The 15,042-nt window shown below is 31.6% G+C and overlaps 1 protein-coding gene across 5 annotated transcripts in view; it reads left to right on the top strand.

Moving 5' to 3' along the window:
* Positions 1 to 12,514, top strand: part of LOC132747414 (sodium/potassium/calcium exchanger 4-like) — a 51,187-nt gene extending 38,673 nt beyond the window's left edge. For all 5 annotated transcript variants that reach the window (XM_060736789.1, XM_060736790.1, XM_060736791.1 and 2 more), the window contains exons 4-18: positions 38 to 122; positions 610 to 713; positions 1,351 to 1,425; positions 2,231 to 2,310; positions 2,759 to 2,874; positions 3,201 to 3,333; positions 3,948 to 4,044; positions 4,709 to 4,812; positions 5,477 to 5,532; positions 5,973 to 6,066; positions 9,566 to 9,644; positions 10,041 to 10,155; positions 10,708 to 10,820; positions 11,262 to 11,327; positions 11,801 to 12,514. In XM_060736789.1, coding sequence (XP_060592772.1) covers positions 38 to 122; positions 610 to 713; positions 1,351 to 1,425; positions 2,231 to 2,310; positions 2,759 to 2,874; positions 3,201 to 3,333; positions 3,948 to 4,044; positions 4,709 to 4,812; positions 5,477 to 5,532; positions 5,973 to 6,066; positions 9,566 to 9,644; positions 10,041 to 10,155; positions 10,708 to 10,820; positions 11,262 to 11,327; positions 11,801 to 11,947 — 1,464 coding nt within the window. In that variant the 3' untranslated portion in view covers positions 11,948 to 12,514. The remainder of the gene's footprint in view (positions 1 to 37; positions 123 to 609; positions 714 to 1,350; positions 1,426 to 2,230; positions 2,311 to 2,758; positions 2,875 to 3,200; positions 3,334 to 3,947; positions 4,045 to 4,708; positions 4,813 to 5,476; positions 5,533 to 5,972; positions 6,067 to 9,565; positions 9,645 to 10,040; positions 10,156 to 10,707; positions 10,821 to 11,261; positions 11,328 to 11,800) is intronic.
* Positions 12,515 to 15,042: the final 2,528 nt, after the last annotated feature.

The raw sequence follows: 15,042 nt of genomic DNA, 5'->3' as shown, positions 1-15,042 counted from the left end.
GATCTTCCTTAAACAGAAACTTACCTATCTATTTCAGCGACTTGGTTTTAGTGAGGATGTGGCAGGAGCAACTTTTATGGCAGCTGGGAGCTCCGCACCTGAACTGTTTACTGCGATTATTGGTATAATAATTATATTTGGTATATTAATACTTTTAAACAAAAAATTATGATCAATTTCATTTGATGTTTTTATATTAAGTAAGATTCATAAAGATTTTTTGGGTATTTTTTTTTACTAGAATACTTATTCTGAATAAAAATAAAACGGGGTGAGCGAATGATCTGAAATTTTGCACACATTTTATTGTTCTCGACCTACATCAAATGATTTTTTATTTCGAGAAATTACTTCATTAGTCCCATCATATCAAAAAACCTCCACGGAGTCCCTTCAAAACTTTATTTTGTCCATTACTGCATTCCTTGCTGTCTAAACGTAATATAACACATATGAACTATTCTATAAGTAATTGAATGTTAATAGTATAATTGGTTTACACATTTTTTATTTAAGCTCGATAGAATTATGTAATAACGTTATCCTAATCTATGTTAACAACAAACTTCGATTTTATAATAAAATATTGCATTTTTTAAACCTTTCAAGGTGTGTTCATTACAAAAGGAGATGTTGGAATAGGTACCATTGTTGGCTCAGCCGTTTTCAATATCCTTTTTGTTATTGGGATATGCGGAGTTCTTATAAAGCAGGTAATTTCATAAGGAAAAAGTAGCAAAAATAGAAATAATGTTCAATATGGCAAATATGTGCCATTATCTTCAACTTTATCGTTAGGTTGTTTTTTTGTTTTTTTTGTTGTTGTTGCTTTTCAACCTGTGACAGTTTTTAATTAGAATTATACAGATAGCAATAGACTAATTTAAGACCAAAACCACGCATTTTGAGGCGACTGTATAAACATTTTAGAATGTTAGAAAACATGTCAGAATAAGAAAAAATATTTTGAAAAAATCAAACAAACAAGTATAGTTCAAAATCATTTAAAAATCATATACATTTTGTACAATGGACAAAATATGATTATATATTTCAAAATAAACAATAAGACAAGCAAGTTAAACAATATTTGAACAGCTGCAGATTATAATGTTGAACAGATTTGATTGTTTGTATCAATTGTCGTATAAATATCATAATTTAGCGTCACGTGGTTCTCAAAGAAAGAAAACAACTTTGTTGTTAAAGACAAGTGCAGCATTGTATTTGTTTTGCTAAATCCCATAACAGTGTACTTAATATTTATTTGTATTCATTTCTTATATAAGATTCACTTTGTCCTTCAATTTTTAACATTCATTGTCATTTTTTTCTTGTATTTGCATTTAGGCGATATCCTTGTCTTGGTGGCCGCTTTGCAGAGATTCAATATTCTATGCTTTGGCTATTATAGTTCTTATTCTGGTAAGTAACAATAAATTTTGCTCTTGTTTGAAGTATTGCCGGACTTTATTATGATTATGGTCCCCGTCCAAAACGGAGGGATATTCCATTGTCTATCTGGCTGTGTATCTGTCCGTCCGCATTTTCGTTTTGGGGCCTTCTATCTTTCAGTCTTTCCGTTTGTCCGGCATCCCTGACGAAGTGGTACGTCTCTTTTGTTTAGGGGGAGGCAGACATAGATTAAAAATAGTTTAGGGATCAACCTAAAAATATCATAAAAAATGATACACTGCATAAGAACAGTAACTCTATATGTAGTTACTATTCATTTCGACAAGGGATATCAATTTAACGGATTGGATTGTTTATATGTAATGTACGTTTCATAAACGAATGCATCATTCATTACTGTTGGGTATTTTAGTGGTTGCTAAATTTCTGTAAGGAAAGTATAATGAATAAGAGTTATTCATTAAAAAGCAAGCTACTGTTGAATCTTCAACTTTTTTTGTATATTTATCAGTCATCTGGCATGAATATTTTAACAAATTGCATATCAATAACTGGTCACTGGTATATGATATGTACATATGGTATTAAAATAATCGAATTACTATTCATAATAGTACGGAAATAATATCTTACATCTTGTTGTTCTTGTATTGTATTTAATAAAATGTCACAAAATGACATTTTTCTGTAACTCAGAAATTTACCACCTCAATGACTGAATTGTATACTCTTTATTTCAACAGTATATAACTTAATTGCTCCACCAAGCCAGTCTATGTTGTTTAAATATCTTAGATTGTAAATTATATTTCAGGTGGTAGCTGACTCCAAGGTCACGTGGTATGAATCAGTCATTATGCTTCTGTTGTATGGAGTTTATATTGTCATTATGAGGTACACATTTATAATTATCTTTTGCATAGTAGGACTGGGATTGTGTTTAACTTTTAATCTGCAGAATTTGTTGAAATGATTTGCCATCCTATTAATTTGGTACAGTCCATTCAAAATTTAAGGGATTAAGTACGAAAAAAGCTACCAACAAAATATAACCTCATAAAATTATACTGGTGACAAAGGGTGTTTACTTCCGGTTCCGGTTAAGCATAATGTTCAAATGAATAAATATTTTAAAATGTTTTATACATATGTACTGTAAAATTCCTTTCACCAGATATATACGAAAGTTCTGTAAATTGTCAAATCAGTGTCTAAGAAAGATAGTAAAATTATTCAGACTTCAGACCCTTTTAGCACTTTGAGAATAGCTATAAAACAATGTATGCTCTTAAGCCTTTCTTTCACGTCTGTTTTCAACGGTATTAAATATTACCTCGTTTAGATACAACCGCACTATCCAGAGCATAGTTACGGACAAACTGAAATGGTTAACGACGGAGAAAATTTCTGCCAATGGAATTATCGGAAAACAGCTGAACAAGTTTCAAGGGGATTACGGTACGCTCATATGTGTCAAAGATAAGTTTGATTTGCAGCTTTGGCAAGCAATTTGTATGCTTTAAGCTTCACCAGAACACGGAATGGGGAAATTATTCTTTGCCAGGAAACATCATCAATTATAAAAAAAAAGAAGGAAATAGTTTTATACAGTCTGATTTTCATAACGTGTGCTGTATTGTTAAGCAACATTCGAAAAATTTTCTGCAGTCTGGCCGTTTTTCCTGGCGTTCTGCATTATCTTTTTGTCAAAATGCATTTTTGGTATGATTTGATCCTAAGCGTCGTAATTACGAAATTATGTAAAATAGTATGGTTTCTTGCAGAGCAATTTGGTGATGATGATGATGTATTTCATTCGTCTACTGAAGATAATAAAGAAGATCATACAGAAATGAGGGAGTTCCAGACGACCGAACAAACGTCGGCCGATAATTATGCCCTTAATTCAAATATCAAGTACGTAAATGTCCATCATCTCGGCAATTAGTAAGAAACGCTGCACAAATGATTACCGTCTGTGGAGGAATATTGTGGAGGAATATTGTGTGGAATTTAGATATTTTATTGCTTTTTTTATTGCTGAATTGTTACGTTAAAAAACAAAAGTAGAATATTGATGACATTAGTCATAAAAAGGTAACAAGAGAAAATGTCACTTAGAAAGTTACATTAAGTACAAATTAAATAAAATATTGACAACATAAAAAAAGGTTACACAAATGCCATTTTGAGCACAAATGAATGTTTTCTGTATATTTGAATAATAACAATACAATCGTCGACTTGAATTTTTAAATCTTTACGGAAAAACTGTGTCAGGACTCTTCTCCTTTGCTTTGATTTAGATAACCATAAGACCATTATTCTATATCATTCTTCGACGCTTATAGCCAGATGGTTCTACATAAGTGTTTCCCACGTGCTACGTACAAATCTATATCTATTTGTACTTTAAAACTTTCAATACAAGTATGCTTGAAAGATGAATTATGCTCATAACAGTGTATATGTGATTTTTTTTAAAAACAACTCCTACAAACATTTCTATTTGTCAATAATTTATTTAATAGGCTTACTTTTGATGAAGCAGCATTCCGTATTATGATGGGGCATAACTTTAAAGGAAAGTGTAGGTTCATAGCTGCTGCCAGGCTGGTAGTTTCTTATGTAAGTATGAGCTTAAAATCATTATATGTTTGGTAACTTTTTAGTTTTGTTTGCAGAAATAACGAATTCTATATACTCATAGATCCTAAGCAAAGGCGCTTTGACGAAAACAGATGGAAATATATCACCTATTGAAGTGAAGTCATTAATCTTAAATTGAAGTTAAAGTATATTCAATATTGACCTATCTGACTAATTGTATGTGTAATGGGTACAAAAAGAATACTATAAATTCATATAATTATATAATACATAGAATTCTATTCTGATCGGTGCTGGGTTTTAAACGAACTTGTTGTGGACAATATTTTCTTTTCGAGAATATATCTTTAAGAAGTTTTTTTTTATTTCGGCCTTCGGTGTTCTTTTTGATCTGTAACAGTTTTGTGTAATTTAAGTTCAATTGCGAAGCAAGTTCTTGCAACTCATTTTAATCAATTTCGAGTCCGCTTCCTGGAACCAACCAGTACTGGTATCATATGATGAAACATGGTCGTATCCCAAGTAGTGCTCGAACTCATGAGACAGACTTCTGTAACAAAGGGAACATTAAAATGGGCAATAAAAATATATAAAAAATTAAGGAGGAAGGTGAAAATAAATCAATATCCATTCTGCTTAAGATGATTATATATCTTCATATGTTTTTATGTTTTTTTTTCAGCACCTACGAATGAAAGCGGACAGTGCATTTCTTCGGCGCCAATTATTTAAAAAAGCAAGCAGAGCCTCTACTATGCGGTCATATGCTAAATCAGTCAGAAATTGGTACGATGTATTTATGTAATTACACATCAAAGCAATTACTTAAAGGAAATATTTGATAATACAGTATTTGAATGATGTTCAACAGGCGTGTTTGATATGTTTTAAGCATGCTCAAAGAAATGGAATAGTGTCAAAATATAGTGTAAAATATAGCATTCTTAAGCGTTACAAATGTTATTAAATGATTATTAGGGTTTTACGTCGCATGTACCAACACAGTATATGTCATATGGCGAATTTCTAGCTTTACTGGTGGAGGAAGGCCTCAGGAGCCTCTCCTTTACATTATTTTATGCTTAACGGGCACCTGAGTATAACCACTGACGCTCCGTAAGCTAGCTGGATAGCATTCTCACATGTAGCCTCCGACGACGCTTGCGCGGCTCGAACTTGCAGCGGTAAGAGGCTAGTGGTTTAAGGTCAACGACATTACATGTCCGTTCAAAGGACATCCCGTGTGGTTATATGACGTCATAGTCAACGTAATACTTTCTGCAATAATTTCTTATGCCAAAATGGCATCATATTATAGCGTTCATTTAGTAATGCTATCGGTGAAAAATCGTTTTGTTCGTGTTATATATCATGTTTGAATTATCCCTTTTGTTTAACCATGTAAGAAACATTCAAAGTCTATATGGCTGATATGTGTATTTATTTTTAGGATGAGCATGGCATATGATGAAAACATAGATGATTGGAGGAAACTGCCAAATATAGGTAATTAAAAATACAGAGTATTATATAATACATATTTTCTTGGGAAAGGTATCTATCTATAATACTTATGACTTTAAAAGCGGCAAAGATAATATAAAATAATTGACATATACTTAACGTATTACCTAAGATCACACGTACTGAATATGTGTGAGGCTAAAAAAAAAGATTGGAGCACCACACTAAATACCGTATTCCGGTATATACCGGACAAAGTTCTTGAATGATTAAATGCTAAAATCTAGCGTTTTTCCCCCGACGGAATGGACTTAAAACATCTAATACATCTCTTCACACCGATTTATATACGATAATGAATGAAAAATATAAGAATCGGCGGGAAAAAACACCAAGTTTAACGATATTTGTCTAAATTATGTGATCATGATTCCTGCAAAAGTCTAGAGGTACTGCTCAGTTAAATAATTGAAATATTTCAGAGCAAGATGGTTATTTGGCAGCGGCAAAGTGGTTTATAGTTTATCCAATTAAAACATTGTTATATTACACCATACCTGATAGTAGAAAACCAAGGTGAGTATATTCCATTCTCTTTTTAAATAAGTTTTCTTGTCATTGAAATATATTCATGAAAAGACTTAGAAGTTTGCATTAATTTGGCATAGACAAAACAAATTTTCAGTTAACATTGGATTAGCACGGTACTTATTTTAAAAGTGCAGATACAGGGGGTCGAACGTATAGCGGTGCGATACTCCTTTAAGCGAGGTCAATTCATGCGATACGCCCTAATGGCGAACGGAAGCGAAAATGAAAGTGGGTATGAGCATGTTTTTTCCCAAATATTTGTTGTCTATTGTAATTTTTTGAAGAATAGCATTGTGCATGCTGATCAGAACTTATAATTGTGCATGATTGTCAAAATAAAATACTAAATTTTTTGGAATTGAGGAAGTTATTGAGGTATTTGTTGCTGCAAATTCAACCGTCAAACTGATATGCACATGCAAACGAATAATGTATCAGTTGTTTTAAAACGAGATATTCGATTAGCTTAAGTCCCAACATGTTTATTTTTGAAAACAAAACGATATACAAGAGTAGTTTTCCATATCTATCCGAAAATATATAAAATATTTCCAGTTTTCTTACTGTACGCCAAATATTTGGTCCGATAAACCAACTGTACGCACAAATGTTGGTATGTTTTTCTGTAGCAACTTCCTCATTACAGTACATTCTTATTCAATTTTGATGAAATATCAAGTTTTGAGTTTGTATGTTAATCATATGTAAACCACAGTGTCAATTAAAACAACAGTGTCAATTAATGTATTATACTATGATATAGTTAATTTAAATATTCTTTTCTCACAAAGGTTAATCATTAAAATGAGATAAGTTATGCACAGAAATTTGAAATTCTATCAAATAATCAATAGTCACGATAATATTCGTTTTGTTTCTTCCATTTTTTTTTTGCAATGGAACTTGAAATTTATAAAAAAAAATACTGGTTTGATTTCCTCTATGGATTGGATGTTATATATTATATACAGAGCACATCATTGTATTTCAGTAATTCTGATGTTTGTCATTAGCTCTGTCGCTTTGAATATATAACTATACTACTCCATAACCAGTGTATACCAAACAGCTTTGTGTATTTGCTTATGAAAGCATTCATACTTTTAGTGATTTAACATATCTGCCAGTAGTTTTACTTTTAAAACTAGGCTTTCTCTGCAACATTTAATGTATAGCATTACCCCTCACTTTTTTGTAAATATTCATTTCCACTAGGAGTTACTCTTATTGTTAAAGCAAGTGTACCAAGAGATTTGTACTGTTACAGGCCAACAGCACTTTTTAACAGTATAAAATCTGGGCAAGTGTTTTTTTTATGTAAATAAAAGTATTATAGATTACAGTATCTGTTCGGGAAATAAAATAAATAACACACAAGCGTTTGTGAGTAACAGTAAAAATATCAACCCTCCTAAAAATACTGTTTCCCTCGGCTAACACCTTGGCTAACAGTATTTTCCTTGGCATGATATTTTAACTGTAACCCAAAAACCCACATGTTATTTATATACTACTCCTAAAAATACGGTTTCCCTCGGCTAACACCTTGGCTAACAGTATTTTCCTTGGGATGATATTTTAACTGTAACCCAAAAACCCACATGTTATTTATATACTACTCCATAAGCAGTGTGACTCACTCTAATATTATATACTCAATAGCTTTTTGTTTATTTGCATATGTGTCAGCATTTGTACTTGTGGTACTTTAACTATCTGGCAGTAGTTTTGTTTGTTAATCAATTTGTAATGTTTTAATTGCTCTGCAACATTTACAACTGTGTATTTGCACATGTGAGCATCAGCTGTTCCTAAGAAAGACACTGAGCTGTTTGGTGTCCAAGGACTGACTGAATTTTGAAATTGTAGTTTTGTGTTTTTTCCTGACAAGCCACAATTATGTGCACTACAAAAATAGCCTGTTCTAAGCAACATTTTAGAAAGGAATTTTACCACCTACAGATTTTTACCACCTGGTTCTCAGTCTCTATCTCTAAAACAGCAGTGAAATGTACTTTCACTGTATTTTATAGGTTGTTTGAAATGTTCAATTCTATTTATAATATGAAAAAAATATGAGTTTAACAGCAGCATGTACAAAAGATCTTAGAACCCCATGAAGTAAAACAGCCCTTATATCACATATAAACAGCTATTTTTCTGAAATGTTCTGCTTTGAAAGTGAGTTAATTTATACAAGATTTTTTTTAATTTGTTTCTTAAATTCATTCTTACATATTTTGGTCAAATTCCTACTTTTTATCTAAGATCTTAGAGTAAAGGTTACTTTTTTCCAACTCCTAATTATCACAGGATAATTATTATTAATTATTCAAATTAAGTTCAAACACTTATATAGATGGTTATACAAAACTTTTTTTTCAAGTAAATCTTTAAGGAAAGAAGAAGATTTTAGAATTCCGGAAACGGGCACATATATGGTAGATATCTTAGTATAATCATAGGAAAACATGTACAGCAGATGTGATAATGAAAAATATCGAACCTTTAACAGCGTACAGTTATTTTATCGCACCAAAATCCAGCGTACACTTAAATATTTTGACCAGTTAGCGTCTATGTATATCGAAGCACAAAGGTACTTGCTATGCAACTCAATTATGATTACTCTTATAGAATAAAGAAGAAAAAGAAATTAACTATATTAATATAAATCTTGCATTAAGCAATTTTATTCACCGACCCAAAATTAGTTGCCGTCAGTTTACCTTCAATAACTTTTTTAATTATGAATTAAGGCCTCTGTAATTTTGATGAAATGTGTGTCGGTCCTATCTTCACATCCTCAATACAAAATATGCAATTGTAATCGAAAATTTATGAAATACTTAATAAAAAAACACTCACTCTGACGTGTGTTTACACGGGTAAATCCGCCATTAGGGCGTATCGCATGAAATCACCTCGCTTAAAGGAGTATCGCACCGCTATACGTTCGACCCCCTGAGATAATCACGCGGGTGATAGGAGCTTGCACATACGTTAAGATTGTTATTCTTTGATAATGATCCATGATGCGGTCATGCGATCAATGGACTTGGATGTACAGTCAAACATGTGAACAAAGGCCACTTAAAGGAGAGACCAAACATGACTTTTATAGACAAGTGGTTCTACTGTGTGTGTTTCTTTTAGTACTCTGTTTTATTAAATCAATGAACGATTTCTTTTAAAAAAATGGTCTTAATTCACAATTTAGTTTTTATTTAGGGCGGATCTTTAACACGGATATCGATTTGACTGTATTACGGTATCAAAGTTTAACATCTTCGAATGAAAAATAATAAAAACATAACATCTCTTTTTTCCAATAGTCTCATAGAACAGTTATTATAGTTTTAAGTGAGGCAAACATTTACATATTTCCCACACTCACAAACACATGTAATAGTCCGAGACACAGATAGTAAAATGTTGTATTTTTATTCTGATTTATTGATTTGATTATTTTATTGATTTGCAGATGGGAGAAATACTTCATAGCAACATTTGCCATGTCTATAGTCTGGATATTTCTGTTCTCGTACGTCACTATTTGGATGGTTAGTTGAAGTATTGCATTATTTATTATATTTTTTCCATTTGATAACTCATTAGTATTCTTATTAGCTATTTAATTTTAGTCTGGAAAATAAAAATGGAGAGCGGTTGATACACACGATCTTTACGGCTTTCGTTCTAAATCGATCTGTCCTTGTGATTTTGGAAAAAAAGGCAAAATTTATCGATTAGTTACTACGAGCCGATATCAGTTGTTCTGAAGAGTAGACAATATAAGCGGATCCAAATTAAGTCTTTATATGTGTAATTTTAATTTTGTTAAAACAAATCGTTTATAATATACTCATATCAAATAAATAAGTTCTTAAAATGCTTCGTTTTTCCGTTATGCTATGGATAACGTTATTTTTGAAAAAACAATTTGTTTTTATTTATAGGTAACGTATATAGGTTACGCGTTCAGTATTCCTGACAGCGTAATGGGCATTACATTCCTCGCCGCTGGAACTAGTATTCCTGATGCATTAGCCAGTGTTTTTGTAGCCAAACAAGGTAAATTTGTGTAAATATTACTAAACTCTAAATTCTCGATTATTTTCTTATTGTATAGTCTTTATGCTCTTCTTGTCTGTCCATAAAACCTATGGGAAAAGCAGAAACTGTTTAAATGATTTTAGAATGTTGTCACTGAATGTCTATATGCACACTTGAGTCAAAGAGCCGATGAAATGGGTAATAAAAGCTATACAGTTTGTATGGGGAGTTTATATTTGGAAAAAAACCTATATGACTTTAAAGAAAAGTTATTTCTAATATTGGTATTCATTTTCATAGCTAGGTTACTTTGGAATTTCAATATTATTACGTCTAAAATGTTTTGTGCATTATGTTTTATGCGTCTAATCTACTCCCATTGCCGATATTACATTGTAAACACAACTATCGTTAATAGTGGGTTGTTTATATGATATGAATTCCATGAATTGATGCTATATATGGTTGGTCAACTACGTTATAATAACTTATGCTATCTTTTTTCTATAATCAGCGGGATAAAAAATATACGTTTTTACATTTAAAAGTTATGCCTGTCTTACTGTACAGGTATGGGTGATATGGCGGTGTCAAACTGTGTCGGCAGCAATATATTTGATATTCTCCTAGGACTTTCGTTTCCATGGTTCCTGAAAACTGCCATTGTCAGTCCGGGCTCAACAGTAAGTGTACTGTTTTGATATACTTTTACGAGCATGTAGATCTGTCATAATTACAGATGGCTGCGTGTTGGGGCTCGCGCTTAAATAAATTCGTATGACTGGATCCATGTACGCTTAGTACAAACCTTCAATATTCATATAAAAAATAATTCTGAATTAGAATTTGAATCATATCTTATCATAAAGATAACATTTATATGTTTTATTTGATAAATGATAGTTCGTATGTGAGCTAAGATTAACCGGCTAATCCGAGCCGTCAGATCATGGTATGTACTGTTTGATTTTCAGTCAGTGTCAGTTCAAATTTTGAATGTTTCCCCTGAAAACGATAATAAGGTTATGGACAGATTAACAGATAAACAAGTCCAGTTTAGATATTCTATTAGAGTTAAATGAATATGACCAGGCATGTAACCCAAGTATATTTTATTTTTTCAGGCAGCAATAAACAGCGAGGGAATGGTGTACAGTATTATTCTACTTTTCTTAACCGTTCTTCTCACTGTAAGTACTTATTTTCATTTCAACTCTAACTTTTGGCTTATTGCTCTTAATTTAAGATTATTGAGAGTTTTATTTCATTTCTATCAATGCATTCCGGTTATTGATTTCTAGAAATTTAAGGTGTTATTGTATTCCTAAAAACTTTCATGAGTATAGTATTTCGCGTTTTCATATGTATGACAATATCTCGTAAACAAGATTTCGCGCAAGCATAATAAATCTAGTTAATTAGATTTCTATATGAAATTTCTTTTTTTACCAGGAATTCTAACTATTTTGTGTAATAATAAACTTAAGGTGATATTGAAGTGTTGGCAGAAATACGCCGCCACAGTTATATATAAATACTCTTCGGCGCTATATATAATGTTTAACATTGAATTTGTATGAACCATTCATTTCTTTATTCTTCTGTTCTGGTATTTATCGTAAAAAATATACAATTATAACACCTCTTGTCTCCTTTTTTCAAGGTTGGAGCTGTGCATTTCTCTGGATGGATGTTAAATAAATGTGTCGGGATCACGTGTCTATCTGTGTACGCCCTCTATGTGACTATTTCAGTGATGATAGAATGCAATGTATTTGGCTTTGTAAATCCACCCATGTGTGTCGAATAGGGATATATATTCTAGGATCTTCAAATATAGAGTAGAAAGTGTTTTATTATAAATCATTAATCATTATATACACACATATAATTATATACAGGCATTCATTTTAAATACAAACAAAAATGCATAAAAACGAATAAAAAATATTTTTCACTCGAAGTATTGTTCTTGAATGGTGTATCATATTTGTCAATAAGAAAGCTTTGAACTAGGATAAATGCAGTGTTTTATCTTATAAATCTTATAATTTGTACACAGGTATTATAGACAGCAATATGCAACTGCCAAAATCAAATAATTGTTTTGTATGTTTTCCCATTAACCACCTAAACGTGTGCAATGGATAGGCTAATGCTAGGCTTTGCTAAGTGCAAATGACAAACATTGAGCCTTCAACAGAAGAGCGCCTAGGCAGACAGCCCGGACGTTCAGACTGCCATGCTCTAAGCTGGTAGGGCAAAGTCAAGATTACTTTGATTCCATCAGAAGATTAAGGGTTAAATTAATATTTAAGCATCTATTATTTTGTATAAAATTGTCACATAGAACCATACATGTATTATAATGAATAAATGAATACTGATATATTTCAAAATGTTGTGTTTTTTTTTAATTTCATCTATTAAAATTATACACTACGGCAAATAAGTATCAATAATATCCTTTGAACAGTTTAAACGAAGTGCACGTCTTTGAACACTTTCATGGCTTAAAAGTGGTTATGTTTGAACACTTGACGCGAAGTATGGTTTTAAAGTGTTTATGTTTGAACACTTGAAGCGATGCATGGCTTTAAAGAGGTTATGTTTGAACACTTGACGCAAAGTATGGTTTTAAAGTGATTATGTTTGAACACTTGAACCGAAATATGGTTATAAAGTGGTTATGTTTGAAAACTAGAAAAAAGTATGGTTTTAAAGAGATAATGTTTGAACACTTGAAGCAAAGTACGGTTTTAAAGTTGTTATGTTTGAAAACTTGAAGCGGAGTATGGTTTTATTGAGATTATGTTTAAACACTTGAAGCGAAGTGTGGCTTTAAAGTTGTTATGATTAAAAACTAGAAGGAAGTATGGTTTTAAAGAGATAATGTTTGAACACTTGAAGCAAAGTACGGTTTTAAAGTTGTTATGTTTGAAAACTTGAAGCGGAGTATGGTTTTATTGAGATTATGTTTAAACACTTGAAGCGAAGTGTGGCTTTAAAGTTATCTTTGATAACTTCAGCGAAAAATAAGTTTCAAGTGGTTATCGATGAAACCTTTTAAACAAAGAATAAGTTTAAAGAAGTGGTAATCTTTAAACATCTATATCGGAGTATAGGTTTCAAGCGGTTATTTTAGAGCACTTGAAGCGAAGTATAGGTTTAAAGTGGTTATCTTTGATAACTTCAGCGAAGAAAGGGTTTATAGTGATATAATATAATTAATATAACTAATATGGGCGTCTGCGTTGAAATTTGTAGATATGTTCCTTTTTAATGGTATATATTGCTTGGGAGGTCATCAAATATTAAAATATTATGCAATACTACCGTTTGGGCTTTCTTTATTATATCTGTTTTCAGGTATATATTGAGTTGCATTTGTTAAACGTGCACACTTTATTGAAAAGCTAAATCTATACTCATTATTATGTTGTTAAAAGTGAAAGTGTTATTTTGTATTTTTACGTTTCTTTAAAAACTGTTTTGTATAAATTATTCATAAATTGCCCGTAAATATCATCGATCGGGTTAAAGTTTCCCAATCCTTTGCTATAACTTCAATGATCAAACACTCATCCCAGACTTATTTAGGAAACGCGTATGCTGAAAGTCATTCAATAATGACATAATCAGCTACGATAACTTGACATTAGATGTTTGCTCAGCAATGAAATGGCTATCTTATGATTAATTGATTCACCAGGCAATCTGTTAACACTGACTATTTTGAGAATGATGATAACGACGGTTAGGTTGTCCTTTTCAAGCGCACGTTGGTCAGTAGTGTAAATATGGGAAGGGTGAAAAAATATTTGGAATATTATAATGAAGTTGTAGAAAAGAACAATTTAAAAAAATAAAAATATTTATGAAAAGGAGCAATGAAGAACGTAACAAAATTAGACTTAATAGGCAAATATCATGATTTATTTACATATGGTCATTGAAAATAATAAGCAACCCATTAGAACTAACTTAATGAAAGTTATACATCCATCGAATTAACATTACAAGTATTGAAAATACTGATACAAGGAGTTGATAAAAGCCCAATAACGTTAACAGTGAGAATTTTATGAGGAGGATAATTAAAAGGGCTGCTGCGAAACGCCCTTTTATGACCATGTGAACGGGTCTTGTTTGTTTGTTTCATTTTACGCCTTTTTCCAACAGTATTTCAGTCATATAGGTGGGTAGTTTCCTACCCATCATCCCTGGAGAGTTACACCTGTACTAGGTTACCTTCCTCCGCGCTAAACTACCAAAGCATCTCCCTGGGATCGAATCCACACCAGAGAGGTAACAAGTAAAATGGTTTCCTGCGGGGAACATTTTTAATGATATAAAGATATTTCATTTAACTATTTTCAACATTGTTTGGGGGGGATAAATAAACGTATGTATCAGGAATATAGTTAACAATGATAGATCAATATAGAAGAAGGTCTTTGGAAACTGGTGACCGTTGATGACCCAAGAAGGTCGAACATAAAACAATTATTTCTTTTTAAGAAAATGATTAAATAGGCCTACCATTTTATGAATAATTCCGAGCAAAAAAAATAAATAAATAAATAAAGTAAACACACAAGTTTTCGCAGAAAATATCTCTATTTATTATGGCAGATGCCACTACGAATATTTTAATTTTGTAGATTTTCAGTATAAACAATTTATTGTTTGTAACATTTTGAGATACATATTAAAGAAACATTGATAATTTTCAAACACATCATTCAAGTTTTTTCCACCTTAAACGGTAACATAATTATAGAAAATTAAAAATATCACGTAATAGTTTTTTGTTCTTAATTAGGTGTAATTCGGACTTATTCCCTACAGGATTATCCGTAACGTACCGGCAAACGGTATTTAGCCAGGTTTTCGAAAAGGTCA

This window comes from Ruditapes philippinarum, unplaced genomic scaffold, assembly GCF_026571515.1.
Source record: "Ruditapes philippinarum isolate M1 unplaced genomic scaffold, ASM2657151v2 ctg13_1_1_1_1, whole genome shotgun sequence".
Taxonomy (NCBI): domain Eukaryota; kingdom Metazoa; phylum Mollusca; class Bivalvia; order Venerida; family Veneridae; genus Ruditapes; species Ruditapes philippinarum.
Note: the sequence above shows the minus strand (reverse complement) of the source record. Positions and strands in the feature narration are given on the sequence as shown.